The sequence below is a fragment of the Zymoseptoria tritici genome, chromosome 14 (assembly GCF_000219625.1).
Source record: "Zymoseptoria tritici IPO323 chromosome 14, whole genome shotgun sequence".
In the NCBI taxonomy this organism is placed as follows: Eukaryota; Fungi; Ascomycota; class Dothideomycetes; order Mycosphaerellales; family Mycosphaerellaceae; genus Zymoseptoria; species Zymoseptoria tritici.
The window spans coordinates 272,066-289,563 of record NC_018205.1 but is presented as its reverse complement, the minus strand read 5'-3'; the positions used below and the strand labels follow the sequence as shown (position 1 = coordinate 289,563).

Genomic DNA, 17,498 nt, shown 5'->3' with positions numbered 1-17,498 from the left:
AGTATAGAGCCTCCTTTACAAATCTAGGCCTAGTGGACTTTAACTTCTTCAGCTCTTGCATTTAACAGAATGCCCATCGAAACCTGTATAGAAGTAGAATATTAGTGCTTGCAGCTAGCTATAGAGTCTCCAAGCTTCTTACATTCTATTAGCTTTTTCGGAAATCGTGTTTTTAATTAGCGCCTTAGTCGCTAGTTCCAGTCGCGACAGTCGATGGTCACGTAACAGCTGCGTTGTTATGTATTTGCGAATGTCCACGTCCACGGAATATGTTTCGATAGATACAGATCCCGCTCCTAGCGTCAACATAGACTCCCGTATATTAGGAAGCTCGCGGCTCGTAGCCAGGATCTTAAGTTACAGTGCCGTATATGAAAGTCGTGCTATACAGTCCATTATTAATTGTCGCACATCGCCGTCTTCTGGACTTTCATCGAGCGCGTCGACAAGGAGAAATACCTCATCGTACGTCTCTACGCAGGCCAGCAGGATCTTTTCTAGCTCATCCTATCTAGGCTTATCCCGGTTCGGTTTCTCGTATACTTATTAGAGCATAGAAAGAGCCGGCTCTCTCCAGCCGAGCTATGCCACCTATAAAAGCAGGACGTCCTTATAGCTCTGCTTTTAATTGTCGGAGAAAGAAAGGTAGAAGATAGCGTATCCAGCGTTAGGCATGCTCTCGCAGTAGGCTTTCACATCTTCTATCGTAGTAGAGTATAGCACCGTTTTTCTACATCCCGCCTTCCCGTACATCTATAGATGTCGCAGCGACGCCGACTTCCAATCCCGGTATTTATTACAATCGAGTAGCCAAGTCCTAGTCTGAGGTTCGTACCGTTAGCGTGCCGACTCGTAATTCGTCTAGGGGTTAGGCGGTAAGAGCCATGTAGTGATTTTCCGAGACTGCTCTACCCGTTATACCGTGAGGACTTTTTCGTGCTATATGGCCCCCAATAGACGCTTGCGTACTCCGTTATGCTCCTCTCCATAGTTTACGCCTGGGGTGACGCCAAAGATGCCAAAGAGAGTATATGACATGTCCTTAGCACGACTGGTCTTCCTACCCTCCATCCATTTCAACCTCTTATCTACACTTAGTCCCTGGCTTGCTTTGTAGTCATGTAGTATCTAAGTTGGTATACCCGTCCTCGTCGCAATTTCTCTTTCAAGCCCAGGCCTAGTAGGAGATCCGCTATACTTGCTAGAAGAGATTCCTTTGTTCCCGATAACTTGCCATTTGCTCGTTACGAAGACGACTGTTCGCGGCGCTAAGAGCTCCTACAAAGTCTAGCCTCTCTCAAACCACTCGCTCTTCTAGAAGCTCTACTCGTCTCCTACTATGTCGACATCTACAAGGTATACAAGACAAACTTCCGCATTACGATACTATTTGAACATCAGGTTAATAGCCTCGGATAGCTCCGTAGCGCTGTCCTTATTAATGTAGCAGGTGTTAATCCAGAGCCATTTGACCGTATGAACACTCTCTCGGGTATACTTCGCGAAGTCTCTTACTTTCTAGTATCCCTTCTTATTCATGTTGCGCTTTGTGTTTACCTCCTAGTATGTGACTTCCTCTCCCTGCCATCGGTGCGAGGCGATCGCATAGGTCGGGCGTTCGTTATCGCGGAACTCTACGAACTCGAGGGTGTCGACATTGAGGAGTCTCATATCGTGCGCGCTGGTCTGGTATCCGGTTAACGTAGCAGATCCAACCTCCGATATATGAGAGTCTCGTGGGAAACAAGATGATAGTAGTGGACATTAGTAGACATTACTTATCTTAGCTGCCAGCATCACGGCTGAAACGCCACACACTGCGTTGCATGTCGCTACATGTGATCCCTTGCTCCGGCAGACCTTTGCACACTTTCGCTTGCTACTGCAGGCAGGCAGTGGAGCACGTTACGGCAGCCGACAGCCAGTGAACCTCGAAATTGCTTCACTTCCCAGCTGGGCAAAACGATTAGTCGTTCGACTGTGTGGGCGAAAAGCCTCCGTCGGCACATGACGCGCAGTAGTGGAACAATTCCCCGCAGTTAGAGACTTTGGGTCCTTGGGTCGAGGAGTCTACAGATGCCACGTTCTGGCTATTTTTGGAACGCGCGCTGGCGGTCGGGATTCGTAATGACCTGCTCCTCTCTCCCTCACCACAACCAACATAGACCGAGCGAGCCAGGTGCTCGCGCAGAAGCTTCCATTAGATGTGCCCCGAACATATACCGCTCTGGCAGAACAAGGCGATATGCCTCTTTCCACACTATACCATCGCGACCATGGCCGACGTTCGAGAGAAGAACAGGCCTAGAGCCAGCAATACCTAACACGAGAGGAGGAGAAAGCAGTCGTGAAGTTTCTACTACTCATGTCAAATCTCGGGCAGCCTATTCGAATCAAGTTTATACCTTCGCTCGCGTTCAGTATCGCTCGTCGCCGATCGACGATAGAACGACCGATCAAGCCTCCGGGCAAGAACTAGCCGCGGGCCTTCGCGAAACGCCATCTAGAACTAAAAGCTAGGAAAGTCAGGTCGATCGAGTAGAAGCGCCACGAGATCAATATACATAGTAAAATCAAGGAGTAGTTCGAGGTGATAGGAAAGGTATTATAGCAGGATCAGGGCATTTTGCCCGAAAATGTCTACAATATGGACGAAACGGGTGTCATGCTAAGCATGCTAGGTTCCGTAAAAGTGCTAATAGGTAAAGACGACTTGCGAGACTATAGAGGTACGGGTATTAAGCGAACGATGGTAATAGCTATTAAGTGTATTAGCGCTAATAGTAGGGCGCTGCTACCGCTAATCATCTAGCCAGCTTCGACCTACCGAAGCAACTGGACCACGTTTCCGACTCCTGGATAGCATTACGCGCATTCCGAAAATAGATATAATGACTCCAAGATTAGTATAGAGTGGCTCCAGCGGGTGTTCGATCCCTAGACTCGGGAACTGGCCGATTCTAAGACCCGGATTCTAATCTATAACGGCTTCGGTACGCACGAGACGCTCGAGATTTGTTTTTTGTTTGTTTTTGTTTGTTTGTTCCATTTACGTCCTTTCGGAGTCCAAGACTATGTAGGACGGCCTTGTAAGCAAGGCAGTAGATCTATTTACAATCAAATTCTTTCGGTATTCCTTGACCTTAGGGGAAACCCCGTGCCTAAGGCAAAATGCCAAAGGACTTTGTTTGTTTTGTTTGTTTGTTTGTTTGTTCCATTTACGTCCTGTAGGAGTCTATGACTATGTAGGACGGCTGTCTCGCGACAGCAGTCTATCTATGTACAATCGTTGTTCTCTCGTATCTCTTAACCTTAGGGAAAGACCCGTGCCTAGGATAGTAGCCAGCTAGTATCGAAGGGCTTTAAAGAAAGACAAATAAGGAAAAGTAAAAGGAGTGTAGGCTAGACGATCTCGTCTTCGCCTCTTGCTAGGTGCTAGGACCTAGAAGCAATCTTTGTATCCGAGAGAAAGGTAGTAAGGTGTTTCCGGAGTTCCTTATCTTCTACTATTTCTAGTAGAGATTGTACTTGTTATAGCGGTAGTAGCCTAAATACATCGTAGATAGGGCAGCTATATACGAGGTGTTCTGCTATTTCTCGTCGTCCGTAAGGGCAGTCTGGCGTCGTTACGTGTCTAAAGCGATAGAGATAGGACTTTAGGTATCCGTATCCTAATAGGATAGTATAGAAGGCACTAGTTAAAGCGCGTCTTCCTCCTATTCTATGTTTTCCTAGCGAGCTCTATAGAAATCGACTAAGGTAGCTATTTGTATTCCTAGGTACCTTATTAATCTCCCGTTGTCTTACTATTTCGTATCGGGTTTTCCAGACGCTAAAGAGATCGTCTTTTGCGTAGTTAGCCCTCTCGTGTTCTACGAAATGCTTATATTGTCGGAGTCGATAACAGAGTAGTTGTATCTATGTTTTCTGTCGTTTTTGCAGAAGTATCTCTCTCGAGTCCTCGTGTCGGACTTCTCGCGTATCCGAAGGCGCGCTTTAGATAGCGAGTCTTACAGGGTGGTTTTCGGGTAGCTTTGCTGCGCGTAGAGAGTATAAAATTGACTGTCTCTCTAGGCGTAGATCCGGGGGGAAGAGATTTAACTCTACCTCGGACGGGACGTTTAGGGCGGTACGGAAAACGCCTAGGATCTTTCTATAAGCTTTACTTTGTAGAGATACTAGAGGTTTTATGCTCTTTTTCGACCGCTACCAAACCGGGGCCCCGTAGTCTGCTATTGTAGTAACGTAGGCTAGGTAGATCTTTCTTAACAATATAGAAGATAGACCGCGTTCGGTATTTGCTAGTCTTTCTAATCGATAGAATGCTGCTTATGCTTGTGCTAATCTTATTGCAATATGCTCCTTAAAGGTAAGACTAGCGTCTAGCTAAATCCCAAGCTACCTTATCGCTTTCTTTGCCGGGCGAATAATGTCGCCGTTTGGAAGAATTACCGGGCAATCGGACCCTTTCCCTTTCGAGAAGTGTACTAGGTCTGTCTTTGCTAGGTCGAAAGCAATCGAGTTCTTCTTTCCTAGGTCTATTAGCCTTCTTGCCTTACGTTCTAGTACCTTAGAGTTCTTCTTAAGGGACATAGACGAGGTAGATAGTCTAATGTCGTCGACGTAGGAACTAGGAGTAACTCCTTATAGCGAGAAGAATATGTCGCGCGTATAGATAAGAAAGAGGATAGGAGACATCGGGCTGCCTTGCGGAACGCCGATCTCTACGTCCTGGAATTCCTGTATCTGTCCGTCGAATGCTATTCGTAGGCGTCTATTGCTTATAAACGACTGAACCTAACGTATAAGGCTGTGCGGAAGCCTTAACTGGATCATTATTCTTAACAGTCGGTTCTTTGCAACGTAGTCGTATGCTCCTCTTACGTCGAGGAAGATAACCGAAGTCTTCTTTTTCTTTCTTCGATTCTCCTCGATTTCGTTCGTTAAGAGAAGCACCGTATCGATAGCCGATTTCTTCTTTCGCCCTCCTAACTACGAGTCGTGTAGAAGGGGCTTCGTCTCTGCGATAATCCCTAGGCGTTTTGCGAGTATTCTCTTGCTAATCTTGCCGAGGTAGTTTAGAAGAGAGATAACTTGGTAGGCCTTAGGGACCGAATAGTCTGGTTTTCCCGGCTTTGCTAGAACTGCGCCTGTCGCAACTTTCCAGCATCGGGGGTAGTGTCCTTCGTCGAGTAGCCTACTGTATATACGTAGAAAGGTAATAGGAATAGCGCCGTACGCTTTACTAATAATAGCTTGCGTAATGCCGTCTAGGCCCGGCGTTTTTCCTTTTACTATCTTCGTGCTGTAGGCGGCAGCGAGTTCCTCTTCGGTTAGCGTAGTCCAGCCCTAATCCCCGGCTGTATACGCTTCCTAACGGCTAGGTAGAGGTTCCTCGGCAGGAGGGCGCGGAAATAAGGCTTCGGAGAAGGCCTTACATTTCCCCTCGAAAGAATCTTCGTTGTTTATCGTAGGTATCTGTCTTCGGCTGCTATTCCTAGTATAGGACATAGCTTTAAAGATAGATTTCGAGTCTTCTTTTTCGAGGAAAGCGTTCTAGTAGTTCTTCTTAGCTATTTTAATAGCTTGGAAGTACTCGTTTCTCGCTTTCGTATACGCCTCTTTCTCGTCTAGCGTCGGCGTGCGTCCGCAGGTAAAGGTCTGTCTATATGTTCTAGACATTGTGCGGCGTAGCGTGCGTAGCTCTCTATTCTACCAAGGTTTTGCGCAGGCGTGTACTACTTTCTCTAGGATTGCTCCCCGCATAGATTCGGTAATATACGAGGTAAAGGAGTCTGCGATGTCGTCGAGGGAGTTCGTATAGTTAATAGACGTCGCCTTGCTTATTAGGAGATCTGTAAACAGTTCCTAATCCGCGGAAGCTATATCTAGAACTACTTTCTTCTGTTAGGCTCGATCTTGCGCGCTAATAAGGTCTATAGATATAGCCTTATAGTCTGAGCCTGTCGGAATCGTTCTCTAGTCGATTTCTTTCGTAGATAAGGATCCTCTTGTAAACGTAAGGTCTAGGACCGACTCTGCGTCTAGGTGCGGCTTATAGAAGGTCCCGACACCTATCGTATTACATAGAGTAAAGCCCTAGTCTTTTATCTACTCTATAAATTCGCGGGCACTAGTAGTATCCTTTCCCCTCGGATCCTAGGACAGGTGTCTAAGGTTAAAGTCTCCTACTAGTAGAGTATTTGGAAGGAACGTATTGCGTAGAGAGTAGAGGCTTCTCTCTATTATTCGTCGGTTTTGCAGGTTCTCGGTATCTCGAAGGTCTTTCTCGTTATAGAGATTAACTATCTAGATCTTGTTGCCCCTCTTATCTAAAATAACAAAGGAAAGTATGTCGCTATCGTCTAATAAAATAGGAGAGATATTAACGTTAAGTCTTGTGCTAATATATAGTATTGTCCTTGGCCGGATCGTGGAATCCGTAGTCGTTAGGAATAGCTGGTTGTACTCCCGGTGTGCGATAGATCTTGTCTCTTTGTAGCCTGTTATCGGGTCTTCTATAGTCCATAGTTCCTAGACTAGTAGAAGGTCGGCTTTCTACTTAACCGCGACGTCTAAGGTAGACTCTGTAGCCTCGATAGATCGGTTAAGATTGACGTAGAAAATCCGTAGAGAGTGTTCTAATATATAGAACGTTCTAGGGGCCTCCCTTTCTGTTATATACGATCCTTCGCCTTCTCGACTCTTAGGCTGTCCGCGCCTACGTATAGACGGTTTTAAATAGCCCTTTTTGCCTCCTCCTCGGTAGCAAAACCTACTAGAACTGTCGCCCCAGTAAGAGTCCTTCTTCTCTCTTCGTTTGTTAGCTAAATCGGGGTGCCTACGAGTTTAAGACCTCTATTAAAGGTCTTAATTTCTCGTTAAATGTCCTGTAGGCCCGTTGGCGTATTAAAGTTCGCGGTCGAGACGCCGTGGACTACGACCTTGTGCTAGAGAGAGTCCTCTATTACCCGTACCTCGCCTACGATATCGGTAACCTTAGTAAGGCTATCGATTGTTCGTTAGCGGGCTTTCTCTGTTACAAAGTTTAGGACAATGTTACCCCGAAATGATTTCTTTATCGCAAGGACAGCTAGCTCTTAGTCTTCGCCTTTAAGAGCGTCGTTAATTTTGTCTCGGGTTGCGATCTAGTCGAGTTCCTTCTCTTTATCCTTTGGTACAAGGATAAGAGGCATTGGTTCTGCTTATTCTTTCGGCTTACTAGCCCTCCGGGAGATAGTCGTCCACTGTTGTTGTTGTTGTTGTTGTTGTTGTTGTTGTGTTGTCTTTGTTGTCGAGGAGGTAGAGGTAGAGGTAGCGGATCCGCTGTCTCCCTTAATAACGTCTGCGAAAGTAGGCTTCTTCGCCTGTGCTACTAGTTTCTTTATTATTATTTCTAGGTTCGAGACTTGCTTTGCGAGGATTTAGGACGTTATCCTAAAGTCTATACGCTCGGTAAAGTGCCGAAAGACTTCGAGAAGGTCGAGAACCCGGGTTTATTCTCCTAGAAACCCGACTAGATCCCCCGCCGCTTCGACTAGTAGCTGTCGGGCTTGTAGGATCTTCTCGTTCGCGGGCGTGTAAGAGAGTGTTTGTTTCTTTCCGAGAGAAGGGCTGCGAGTCGGGGAGTTACTAAAATCGAAGGGGTTTTGCCTTTTCCTAGGTAGGAAAGGAATGCCGGTTCTTTTTAGTAGTTCCTCCGGCAACGGCAGGGTTTTAAGAGACTTAAACGTAACTTCCTCGTCCCCTCTAGCCATAGCTTTTGGAGTCTGAGGGGCTGAGCCTGCGTCTGTCATTTCCGTCTTAGTAGACATTGTCTTGTTGTTGTTATTGTTTGAAAAGAGGCTTAGCAGTCTTACGCCGAGAGGGCTGCTTGTTCGTCTCTATTTCCAATCGCGTTCGGGTCCTAGCCTACTTGCGACACTAGGGCACTCTTCTCCCTACTATACAAAGTAGGAGAAGGTATACTTTAAAGAGGAGAGAAGAGATATATAAATATACCTCTACTTCTAGGAAGTACTCTGGCCTGCAGCAACGTGCGTCTTTATAGCAGGCTTTAGAGGCGTTCTGCGGGTAGCCGTAGTAGGTTCGGGACAACCTTTGTCTCTAGGGAAAGGTAGGCCTATACTCTATACAGAGTATCTAGCTATACAGCTAGTACTACTACTCTAATCCTTAGAGGTGCAAATTCGTCCTTACTAAGCTACACTGCTCCTTTAGCTTCCTCTCTCGGCGGCGTAGGACAACAGGTAACTCTAGTATAGAGAGAACTAAGTGTATGTATATGTTTGTGTATCCTGGGAACACTGCTCTTGTTTGGCCTTTAGCTCTTCCAAAATTCGACCAAATCAGGCGTTTGATAGCTAGAATAAAAGCTCTCGTCGAGGGCTTTTAAACGGGCTACACGGCGTCCGAATCGGCGGCGTATTGGTTGTGTTGTGGTGTGTTAAAGTGTTGTGGTACAGGTTATAAACCTTCCTTGTGCAATGCCCTAAATAGGGAATGTTTCGAGTGTAGGGGAGGTAAGGTCGGAATAAGGTTTCGGAGGTGGGGGCCAAATCCCGGAGTTTAGGGTCCAGCTTTCAAAATTTGCACCCCAAAGGGGGCAACAAGGTGAATCTTTGAACTCTAGTAGCGGCGTAGGTTTTAAGGGCAGCGGGGTGAATGCGGGTTCGTTAGAACGGCCTTAATAAGGGCTTTCGAATGGTGCGTGTTTGGTGATGATCGGGTCAATATTGGGTGTGCAATGGAAGTGCGGATGTCGATGGCCAAAGGACTTTAAAAGCAGCGCAAGACAAAGGAAATCAAACGAGTGTCGTTGTCTGCAGCCGGGGCTGCAGAATTTTCGCGCCAAGCTTTTTGCAGAATTTTCAGTGTCGTTGTCTGCAGCCGGGGCTGCAGAATTTTCGCGCCAAGCTTTTTGCAGAATTTTCAGCGGATCCTTCCGCTTCGCACGCACGCTGCGAATTCGAAAGAGATGCAGCGCAAGGCGATGTAGCGCAAAGGCGCAAAAAGCGCAAAGGCGCAAAAGCAGCTGTCCAACTCGCTACCTTCTCTTGTCCTTAATATGCCTTTGTAGAACTATATGCCGCCTTCTAGCGCATATAGCTACGCAGGTTAATCGCAGAGTTGTAGATTCCACCGAGTTCTAGCTCTTTGAAGTACATGTATAACATGCGATTTCGATTCGGATTTCGAGGAGGTGCGCGTATAGGGCAGAGTGGACTGCTTCTTTCTTCTTCTCGTTCGTAGCGTAGAGGGCTATTCGTTCGAATCGTGCTGTTGTTCTGTTGTAGCTCGTGTTTCGAGGCGGATTTCGAGAAGGATTTCGAGGCGGATTTCGAGAAGGATTTCGGGCGGATTCGAGAGGTTTTCGAGGAGGTTTCTTCCAGACTGTCTTAGTTTCCCTTCCGAGGAAGGTACTTACGACGGCCACCGCGTGAAGGTGCAGTCTGTTCGGCCGTCGAGACGCTCGAGATGCTAGAGTTCTATTTCGCGAATAACATCGTATTATGTCGTCTGCCATCCCACACCTCCCATAAGCTCCAGCCCTGTGACGTAGGAGTCTTTGCCCCCTTAAAGACCGCCTACCGCGACTAGGTTGAACATTTAAATCGAGGAGGTGTAAATGTTATCGGTAAGGAGCATTTCACCTCTTTGTACAGTCCTGCAAGGGAGAGAGCGTTCACTCGGAGAAACATCAAGTCCGCCTGGGCTGCTACCGGCTTATTTCCATTCAACCCTAAAAGAGTACTAAAGGATTTTCCGGTGCCTCCGTCTAACACTACTAGTCTCGGTATTGAAAAGGCAATAGGGACTTCTCTCCAAGATAAAGCACCACCTACACCAACAACTCCTGTAACTCCTGTGACACCTGTAACGGTGCAGGGTTTAGCGTCCTTGCAAGATCTCATCAAACGGGATGCCCAAGCACTTGATCTCACGAACCAAATTCGCCTTCAGAGGCACGTACGCAAACTGGCCAGTGCCGCCCAAATGTCTTTCGCGGAACGAGCCCTCCTCCAAGACCAGAACCGATTCCTCTTCAACGTGAGCAATAAAGCCAGAGCTCGTCGTTCGACCAGGTCTCTAGTATTGGGGAAGGCGAAGGTGATAAGCTATCAGGATCTTGAGGACGCGCGTGCGAAGCGTGCTGCTAAAGAGCAAGCTGCCACGAATAAAGGCACTCGTGGCCGCAAACGCAAGAGTCTTGTGCTAGACCCGAGTGCAGACTTTTTGGAGCCAGATGGTGAAACTATGCAAGTTTGTGAAGAGCTTGAAGTAGAGGAGGCCCCAATCGTGCAATGGAGGGCTCCTGTAGCGCGAATGTATTAAGCGCTATACGGGAGCAAATTGTGTTGATTATAAACTTACGCTTGGAGTTACGTTCAGTTCAAAGAACGAGGTAGAACTAACTTTTTCGCTTTTATGTCTACACTTCCTTTCTCGGCGTATAATTGAATTGCTTTCCTATAGGAGGGCAAGTCCAGGTATAACTAATTACATACTTTCAAAAACTAGCCAAAAGTTGGCCCCTCGAACACTGCGCCACATTTCGGCCGAACTTCAGAATAATGCGATACGCAGTGGGGCGCTGAAATATTGACGTACATTACCGCGCCAATATAGAAACCCACAGCAGTCCTACATAGTCATAGACTCCTACAGGACGTAAATGGAACAAACAAACAAACAAACAAACAATATAGAAACCCAAATGCTCTCGCCAAGGCCTAGCTCCATCTCTACGCGGATTAGTTCACCGCGCACGTATCTAAAGGCTAAATACATCGAAAGTCAAGGAGCATTAATCTTAAGAGGCAGGCTCTTACATCATGCCCCAAAATCTGAATACATGTTAACGGCAGTAATAGAGCAAGGGTGAGAACTCGAAGCTGCTTAGGCTGCTAATAGCAAATTTATCTGCAGTGACATTTAGACCTTAGTAACTAGCTCATCACAGTAGGGCTCTATAGGGAGAAACGTTCGAAGAATACTATTCTAAGGAGCATACCTTATCACATCATGTGGTGAAGATTTGAACTGCCTCGACTATAAATCTTGTTCGGTATAGAGGGTTTTTCGACCTGTAGGGAGGGACGTTACAAGAGAGATACCCCTTGTCTAATCTAACGTCTGTCTACGTGTGCCGACGGTAACGTTAGGCTCCCGTATCGAGCAGCATCTACACTACCTTCTCATGGCCTCCGAGCGATGCCGCATATAGTACGGTACCGTAATATGCTTCCCAAGCTTGAACGTCTGCTCCCGCATCGAGCAGTATCTACACCACCTTCTCGTAGCCTCCATCTAATGCCACCTATAGCGCGGTGCCGTAGGCTCCCGTTCGAGCGTAGATGTCTAATCCCGTATCAAGCAGTATCTGTACTACATTCTCGTGGCCTTAGGCTAATACCGCCCAGAGCGCGGTACCGCGGGACCCTCCCTCACCGTTAAAGTCTACTCCCGCATTAAGTAGTATCTACACTACCTTCTCGTAGCCTCCTTCTAATGCCGCCTATAGCGCGGTACCGTAGTCTCCCTATCGAGCGTAGATGTCTACTCCTGCATTAAGTAGCATCTGCACCACCTTCTCGTAACCTCCTCCTAATAACGTCTAGAGCGCGGTGCCGTACATCTCATTCTCAGCGTTAAAGTCTACTCCCGCACCGAGCAGGATCTGCACTACCTTTTCATAGCCTCCGAACGATACCGCCTATAGCGCGGTGCCGTAGTACCTATCCTGAGCGTAGATATCTACTCCCGCATCGAGCAGCATTTATACCACCTTCTTATAGCCTCCTGCTAATACCGCGTGCAGCGCGGTGTCGGGGCCTCCTCCTTGAACGTAGATATCTAATCCCGCATCGAGCAGCATCTACACCACCTTCTCGTAGCCTCCCGCTAACGCCGCGTACAGCGCGGTATCGGGGCCTCCTCCTTAAGCGTAGATGTCTACTCCCGCATCGAGCAGCATTTGCACCACCTTCTTATAACCTCCCGCTAATGCCGCGTGCAGCGCCGTATCGGAGTGCCCTCCTTAAGCGTAGATGTCTGATCCTGTATCGAGCAGCATCTACACCACCTTCTCGTAGCCTCTCGCCGATACCGCCTGCAACGCCGTGCCATACTTCCCTCCCTTAGCGTTAATGTCTAATCCCGCATGTAGCAACTGAGTAACTGCTAAATAATAACCTATATAGCTTGCATAGTACAGTCCTAATGCTATTGCTCCCAGCGGTTCAAACGGCGCCTCCCATGGTCGATCAGGGCGATGCACAAGCAGCTAGTTACGTAGAGCGTACTAGTCGCAAAGGAGTCCTATCGCATGGCCTAGCTCTGTAGAATCCTGGAGAGTAGTATAGTAATGCCACGACTCTACTACATATTAAAGCAATAGGAACGTCGTCAGGTCTTCCACCATTAAACGCTTTGCATCACTACTATTATAGTGCAGAAGATATACTAAGCAGCATTGAGATAGGACCCCGTGCTCCCTCGTGCTTTGAAGATAGAAGTCCCTCGCTTCGCTTCGGAGAATTCGCTCCGACTCGAGATACTCTTTGACTAAGAAGTGTGCGAGCATGATTTTCGTATCTGCATCGATATGCTAAAAGTGACTAGTATGCTCGACCTCGGTATCCTCTAGCTATAGCAATCTACTCTTTATATGTTCCGTCTCGTCAGGCTATCGGTTGTCCCTCCGTACTTCTACGATAGTAACGAGGCCGGACAGAATTTCAAGAGCATCGTTTACTCCCGGTCGCTCCTCCACTTCTACCGCCCCGCCTACTGTTAAGTTAATAACGGTAGCGTCGACGAGTTAACCGAGGCTTAGTAGTGACTTCGCATATGCCAACTAGCGAAGGAGTATTAGAGCGTCCGCGCGTAGCTTGCCCACGATGGTGATTAACATTCGCTCATATGTCTCGTCTAGGCTCGCTAGAAGCGAAGTTAAGGCGTCCTTCACAAACTTAGGCCGAGTAGATTTTAGGTTCTTCAGCTCTTGCAGCTAGCAGAACGCCCATCTAAACCTGGAATTTCTATTATCAATACAGTAGCTATGATGTACAAGAGGCGTACGACTTACATGCCGTCTGCCTTTCTAACGACGGTTTCTTAGATAGTTGCCTTAATCTTCTAGTCTAGTCGTAAGAGACGATAGTCCTAGGAGATTTGCGTCGCCACATATCGTCGAATGTCCATATCTACAAAGCGGGAAGCAATAGCGAATGGCAACGCCCCCAGGATTTCCGTCGTCGCGCGTATATTAGGCAGCTCCCGACTTGTTATAAAGAATTTAACGTTTTGCGTCTTCTACGATAGTCTTATTAGGCACTCGAATATATACTGCCGGGCATTACATTCCTTTGGACTCTCGTCGAGCGCGTCCACAAGCAGAAAGACGTTCCGATACGCCTCGAAGTAGGCAAGCAAAATATTCTCGAGCTCTTATACTCCTAGCGCGCGTCTATCGGGCTTATCGAACGCCTACTATAGCATCGATAAAGCCGGCCCTTTCTAACCGAGCTGTGCGACGAGCGAGCAGAGCAGATCTACGGTCCGCTACTTCCGCTCGTTAGAGAAGGAGAAATAGAAGACGGCGTACCCGACATTAGGCTAACTTTCGCAGTGCGCCTTCACGTCTTCAACAGCTATCGAGCAGAATACTGTCTTGCTACAACCCGCCTTCCCGGACAGCCACAGGTAACGTATTGACGAGCCCTTCCAGTTCTAATATAAGGTTGACTAGAGGAGCCAGGTTCCCGAACGCGGTTCGTGTAGCTAACGAGCAGATTAATAGTTCGTCTACGGATCCGGTAGCGATAGCCATTCTACGATCTTCTAGAATCGCTCTACCTATTGTGAGGCAACACCGTCCTAGATGTCGAGCGCAGCTAAAAGACGCCGCCTCGCCCTTTCGTGTCCCTCGCCGTAGTTCGCGCTAGGCCTTACTCCGAAGATCCCGTATAGGGCGTACGACATGTCTTCTGGCTCTGCCGTCCTCCGACCTTCCATCCATTTCAGCTTTTCCTAGACACTAAGAGTGCTACTCGTTATATAAGCGCGTAGCACCCGCTCTGGGATCCTAGTAATCGCTACGATGTCCCTTTCTAGACCGGGCCTAGAGGGTGTTCCATAGTCCACATAGAGGCAACCTCCTTTATTCCCAACCACTTACCATGTCTTCATAACAAATACGAGTAACTGCGGAGCGAGAAGCTCCTATAAAGTCCAACCCCTCCGAAACCATTCGCTCTATGCAAACGCGCTCCTATCTTCAGCTTCCTTAACGTCGGCGAGATATGCAATGCATAATACGGCATTGGAATACCAGTCGAACATTAGGTTCAACGATCTAGACAGTTCGGGGTCGCTGTCCTTATTGATATAGTACGTATCCACCCACAGCCACTCCACCCCCGGAATATGTTCCTTAACATACTTTGCAAAGTCTATAATCTTCTTGTATCCACTCTTGTCGGTGTTTTGCCTATCACGAAGGTCTTGTAGCGTTACTTCGCACCCTTCGACCCATCGATGCGATGCGATCACGTACTTCGGTAGGTCGTCGTTACGGAATTCGGCGAACTTATAGTTGTTAACGTTCAAAAGGCGCATTGTCCTACCTGCGAGCATCAGTAGGCGGGCCGCTTTTGTCAAAGTGCTCGTACAGTGGCCGATGGAGAGGAGACAGGGAGAGCCATCCTGGCGGCCTCTTTCGCTATCGCATCTGCACCTCGGACTGCGCTCTTCAGCTTCCGTTGGGGCTGATTTGCAGCTGCGGTTCGTTACTTAGCCGCCTAGAGCGGCGCGGTCCGAGGCCTTCTAGAAGTTTCTACGACAGCATAGTAATGTTCTTTCCGACAACTGTTCTACTCTCCTCCACGCTCCATCGGGATTGATTGTCATAGATGGTGGACAAGGCTAGCCAGGTACCCACCTCGTATTGGGCTCTCGCAAATCACAGCGGTATTCCACATTCGACGCTCCATTACCGTGCGCGCGGACGACAATCCAAGGAAGAGAAGGCACAAAGCTAGCAGTATCTTATACTAGCAGAAGAGAAGGCAGTCGCCGATTTCGCAGTACAGATGTCTAATCTCGGATATCCTATGCGAATAAAGTACATGCCATACATCGCCTACAGCGCTACCTAGTATAGGCCCGCATCTAAAAGGCCACCTAAACCTCCGAGCAAGAACTATGCCAAGGCGTTCGAGAATCGCCATTTAGAGCTCAAGGCCATGAAAGTCAGAGCGCTAGATCGGAGTCGCTATAAGAAAAATATCTATAACAAAGTTTCGCACTAGTACGAAGTGATAGGCAACGTCTTACAAGATCCTGCTATCTTGGCGGAGAATGTATACAACATGGATAAGACTAGAGTAATACTCTCTACGCTCGGCGCCGTCAAAGTACTCGTAGGCAGAAACGACATACGGGGCTATAGAGGCGCGCGTGTGAAACGAACGACAGTAACAGCTATAGAATGCATTAGTAGTGACGGTAGGTACTTAAGCCCCATAATTATCTGGGCAGCCACCACACATCGGAGCGATTGGATAACCTTTCCCACACCCGGCTGGCACTATGCGTGCTCCGAATCTAGGTACACCGACTCCAAGATTAGCTTAGAGTAGCTGAGGCGTATGTTTGACCCGTAGTCCAGAGAACGAGCGAGCAGGAAGACTCGGGTTCTAATCTGTGATGGCTGCGGCATACGTGAAACGGAAGCCGGTGAAGAAATGAAGAAGATCGCGAGGCAGGGTCGGAAGCGCAGGCTTGCCGATACGGAGACAAGTGAATCACAATCCTAGACCAAGGTCGGACGGCTCACTGAGTCAGCAGAGTACATTGAGGGGTGCGGCAGAGTACATTGAGGGGTGCGTGGCACCAGTGGCACGGATGTGGTAGGGAAGGCAGCTTATGCCGATGTGCTAACACGCTAGAGGGGCGGAACGACTGCAGGGCACTTCTCACCCGCCGCGGCTAGCAGTTACTCACACGACGATAAGAAATGTTACTTTTGGCATTTCCCTAGCATAACCTGAGCGCAAACACTCTCGAAGCTGCATAGTCAGGGTTATCGCTTCGTGGCGTAGTTCTCCGCCTCGAGCCTCTGTACCGGCGTACGTGCCATCATAGCTATCGAATAATCCAATTCTCTTCTACTGGTCCGTCGGTATCACGGCCAAGGTCATAGATCGTTCTGGTGATTTCGGACGCTTCCTCGTAGATACGCAGGATTTCATGGTGCACTCGTGTCTCATTCATCGGCCACCGTATATAAGTAAAGTAACCCTATAAGATAGATACTGTAGTTATTCCACTTTAGTTCTGCCCAAGGACTAGCTATTCCACGTCATCTGCTCGACGGTACATCGGTCTCTTATTTGGTGGTGAGTTGTCAGGTGCGTTGTACTTTTCCACCAGTGCAACAAGCGCGAACTTTTCCTTCTTCGACAAGGCCTCCCACGCCGCTTCAGCCTTGCAAGTGAGACAGTCCATGCTGGCACCTGCCACACCAGTAGAGCTCCTCGCAAGCAAACAAAGCGACAGACTGCTGTTAGCCCGCTGCACCCCCTGTAGCACGCCCAAGAAGTCTGCCCTTGATACTTCATCGATGTTCCATGCCCATAGTTTTCCATTTTCATCACACTGCCTTTTCCCTAGCTCTTTCCTCTCTTCACAATCGCCTAGCAGTTGTTGAGTCGTGCGATTTGATCCTACGAAGACTTTGCGATGAGAAGAGATTCCCCACCTCTCAGCGTATTCTACAATACTAGTGTAGACTTTGAACATCTCTCCCTTGCGCGTAGCACGTGATCCTTCACCTAGCGGTGCAAATCGACCATTCCTCGTTCCACTAGTGAAACGGGAATTAGGTGGACTCCCAGATTGTCGCGGTTCCGTAGCTCGCTCTCTCATCATCCTACGCATTTTCTCGTCGCGGTACGTAAATTTGAGTGGTCCACTACCTATTGGAGTGGCTCGATTGCTCAGACGATCTAGGAGCATTGCGCTCGGAGCTGGTGGGGGAGGAGGGTCCAAATTCGAGACTCCAGTCGTGGCTTGCGCCGTCGGTTGCTGGTCTGCGCTTGGCGAAGAAGGATAAAACCTTTCGTCAGCAAGGAACCGGGCATCCTGCCGTTCCGCTTGGAGATGCTCGGCCTCTTCGTTCAAGCTAGCATCCGCACGCATGTTGTTAACTTCACTGGAGTCAGCAACGGAGTCGGTACCTGCAGCTTGAGTGTCTGTAGGACCCGGCCACTGAGTTCGGCGTCGGAGCGAAGCTGGGTCCCCTGGATGCGGAAGCTGTTTGTCATACCCTATTACGTCGCTGGCTTTCTGGCTCTGCTCCTGTGCGGCTTCCAAATCGGGCACTTGCTCTTGGCGATGCGACTCCGTTGCATTGGCCGACGAACCAGGGAAGTGTTCCTCTCTTTGATCATCTCGTTGTCCCGGATGTAATCTAGGAAGCATACCATTATGAA

General features: G+C 48.4%; 4 protein-coding genes across 4 annotated transcripts; 3 read left to right on the top strand and 1 right to left on the bottom strand.

Moving 5' to 3' along the window:
* Positions 1–2,632: 2,632 nt before the first annotated feature.
* On the top strand, positions 2,633–2,812 carry MYCGRDRAFT_51668 (uncharacterized protein; the record flags this gene model as incomplete). The annotated part of the gene is made up of 1 exon (XM_003847434.1): positions 2,633–2,812. A coding segment is annotated over one exon (180 nt), but the record flags the coding sequence as incomplete, so codon positions are not given.
* A 6,881-nt stretch (positions 2,813–9,693) lies between these two features.
* Positions 9,694–10,335, top strand: MYCGRDRAFT_51637 (uncharacterized protein; the record flags this gene model as incomplete). Its single annotated transcript, XM_003847435.1, has 1 exon — positions 9,694–10,335. A coding segment is annotated over one exon (642 nt), but the record flags the coding sequence as incomplete, so codon positions are not given.
* Positions 10,336–14,259: 3,924 nt separating this feature from the next.
* On the bottom strand, positions 14,260–14,622 carry MYCGRDRAFT_51587 (uncharacterized protein; the record flags this gene model as incomplete). The annotated part of the gene is made up of 1 exon (XM_003847365.1): positions 14,260–14,622. The coding sequence occupies one exon, from the start codon at positions 14,620–14,622 to the stop codon at positions 14,260–14,262; it is 363 nt and encodes a 120-aa protein (XP_003847413.1).
* Positions 14,623–15,359: 737 nt separating this feature from the next.
* Positions 15,360–15,644, top strand: MYCGRDRAFT_51666 (uncharacterized protein; the record flags this gene model as incomplete). The annotated part of the gene is made up of 1 exon (XM_003847436.1): positions 15,360–15,644. A coding segment is annotated over one exon (285 nt), but the record flags the coding sequence as incomplete, so codon positions are not given.
* Between the last annotated feature and the right edge of the window lie 1,854 nt (positions 15,645–17,498).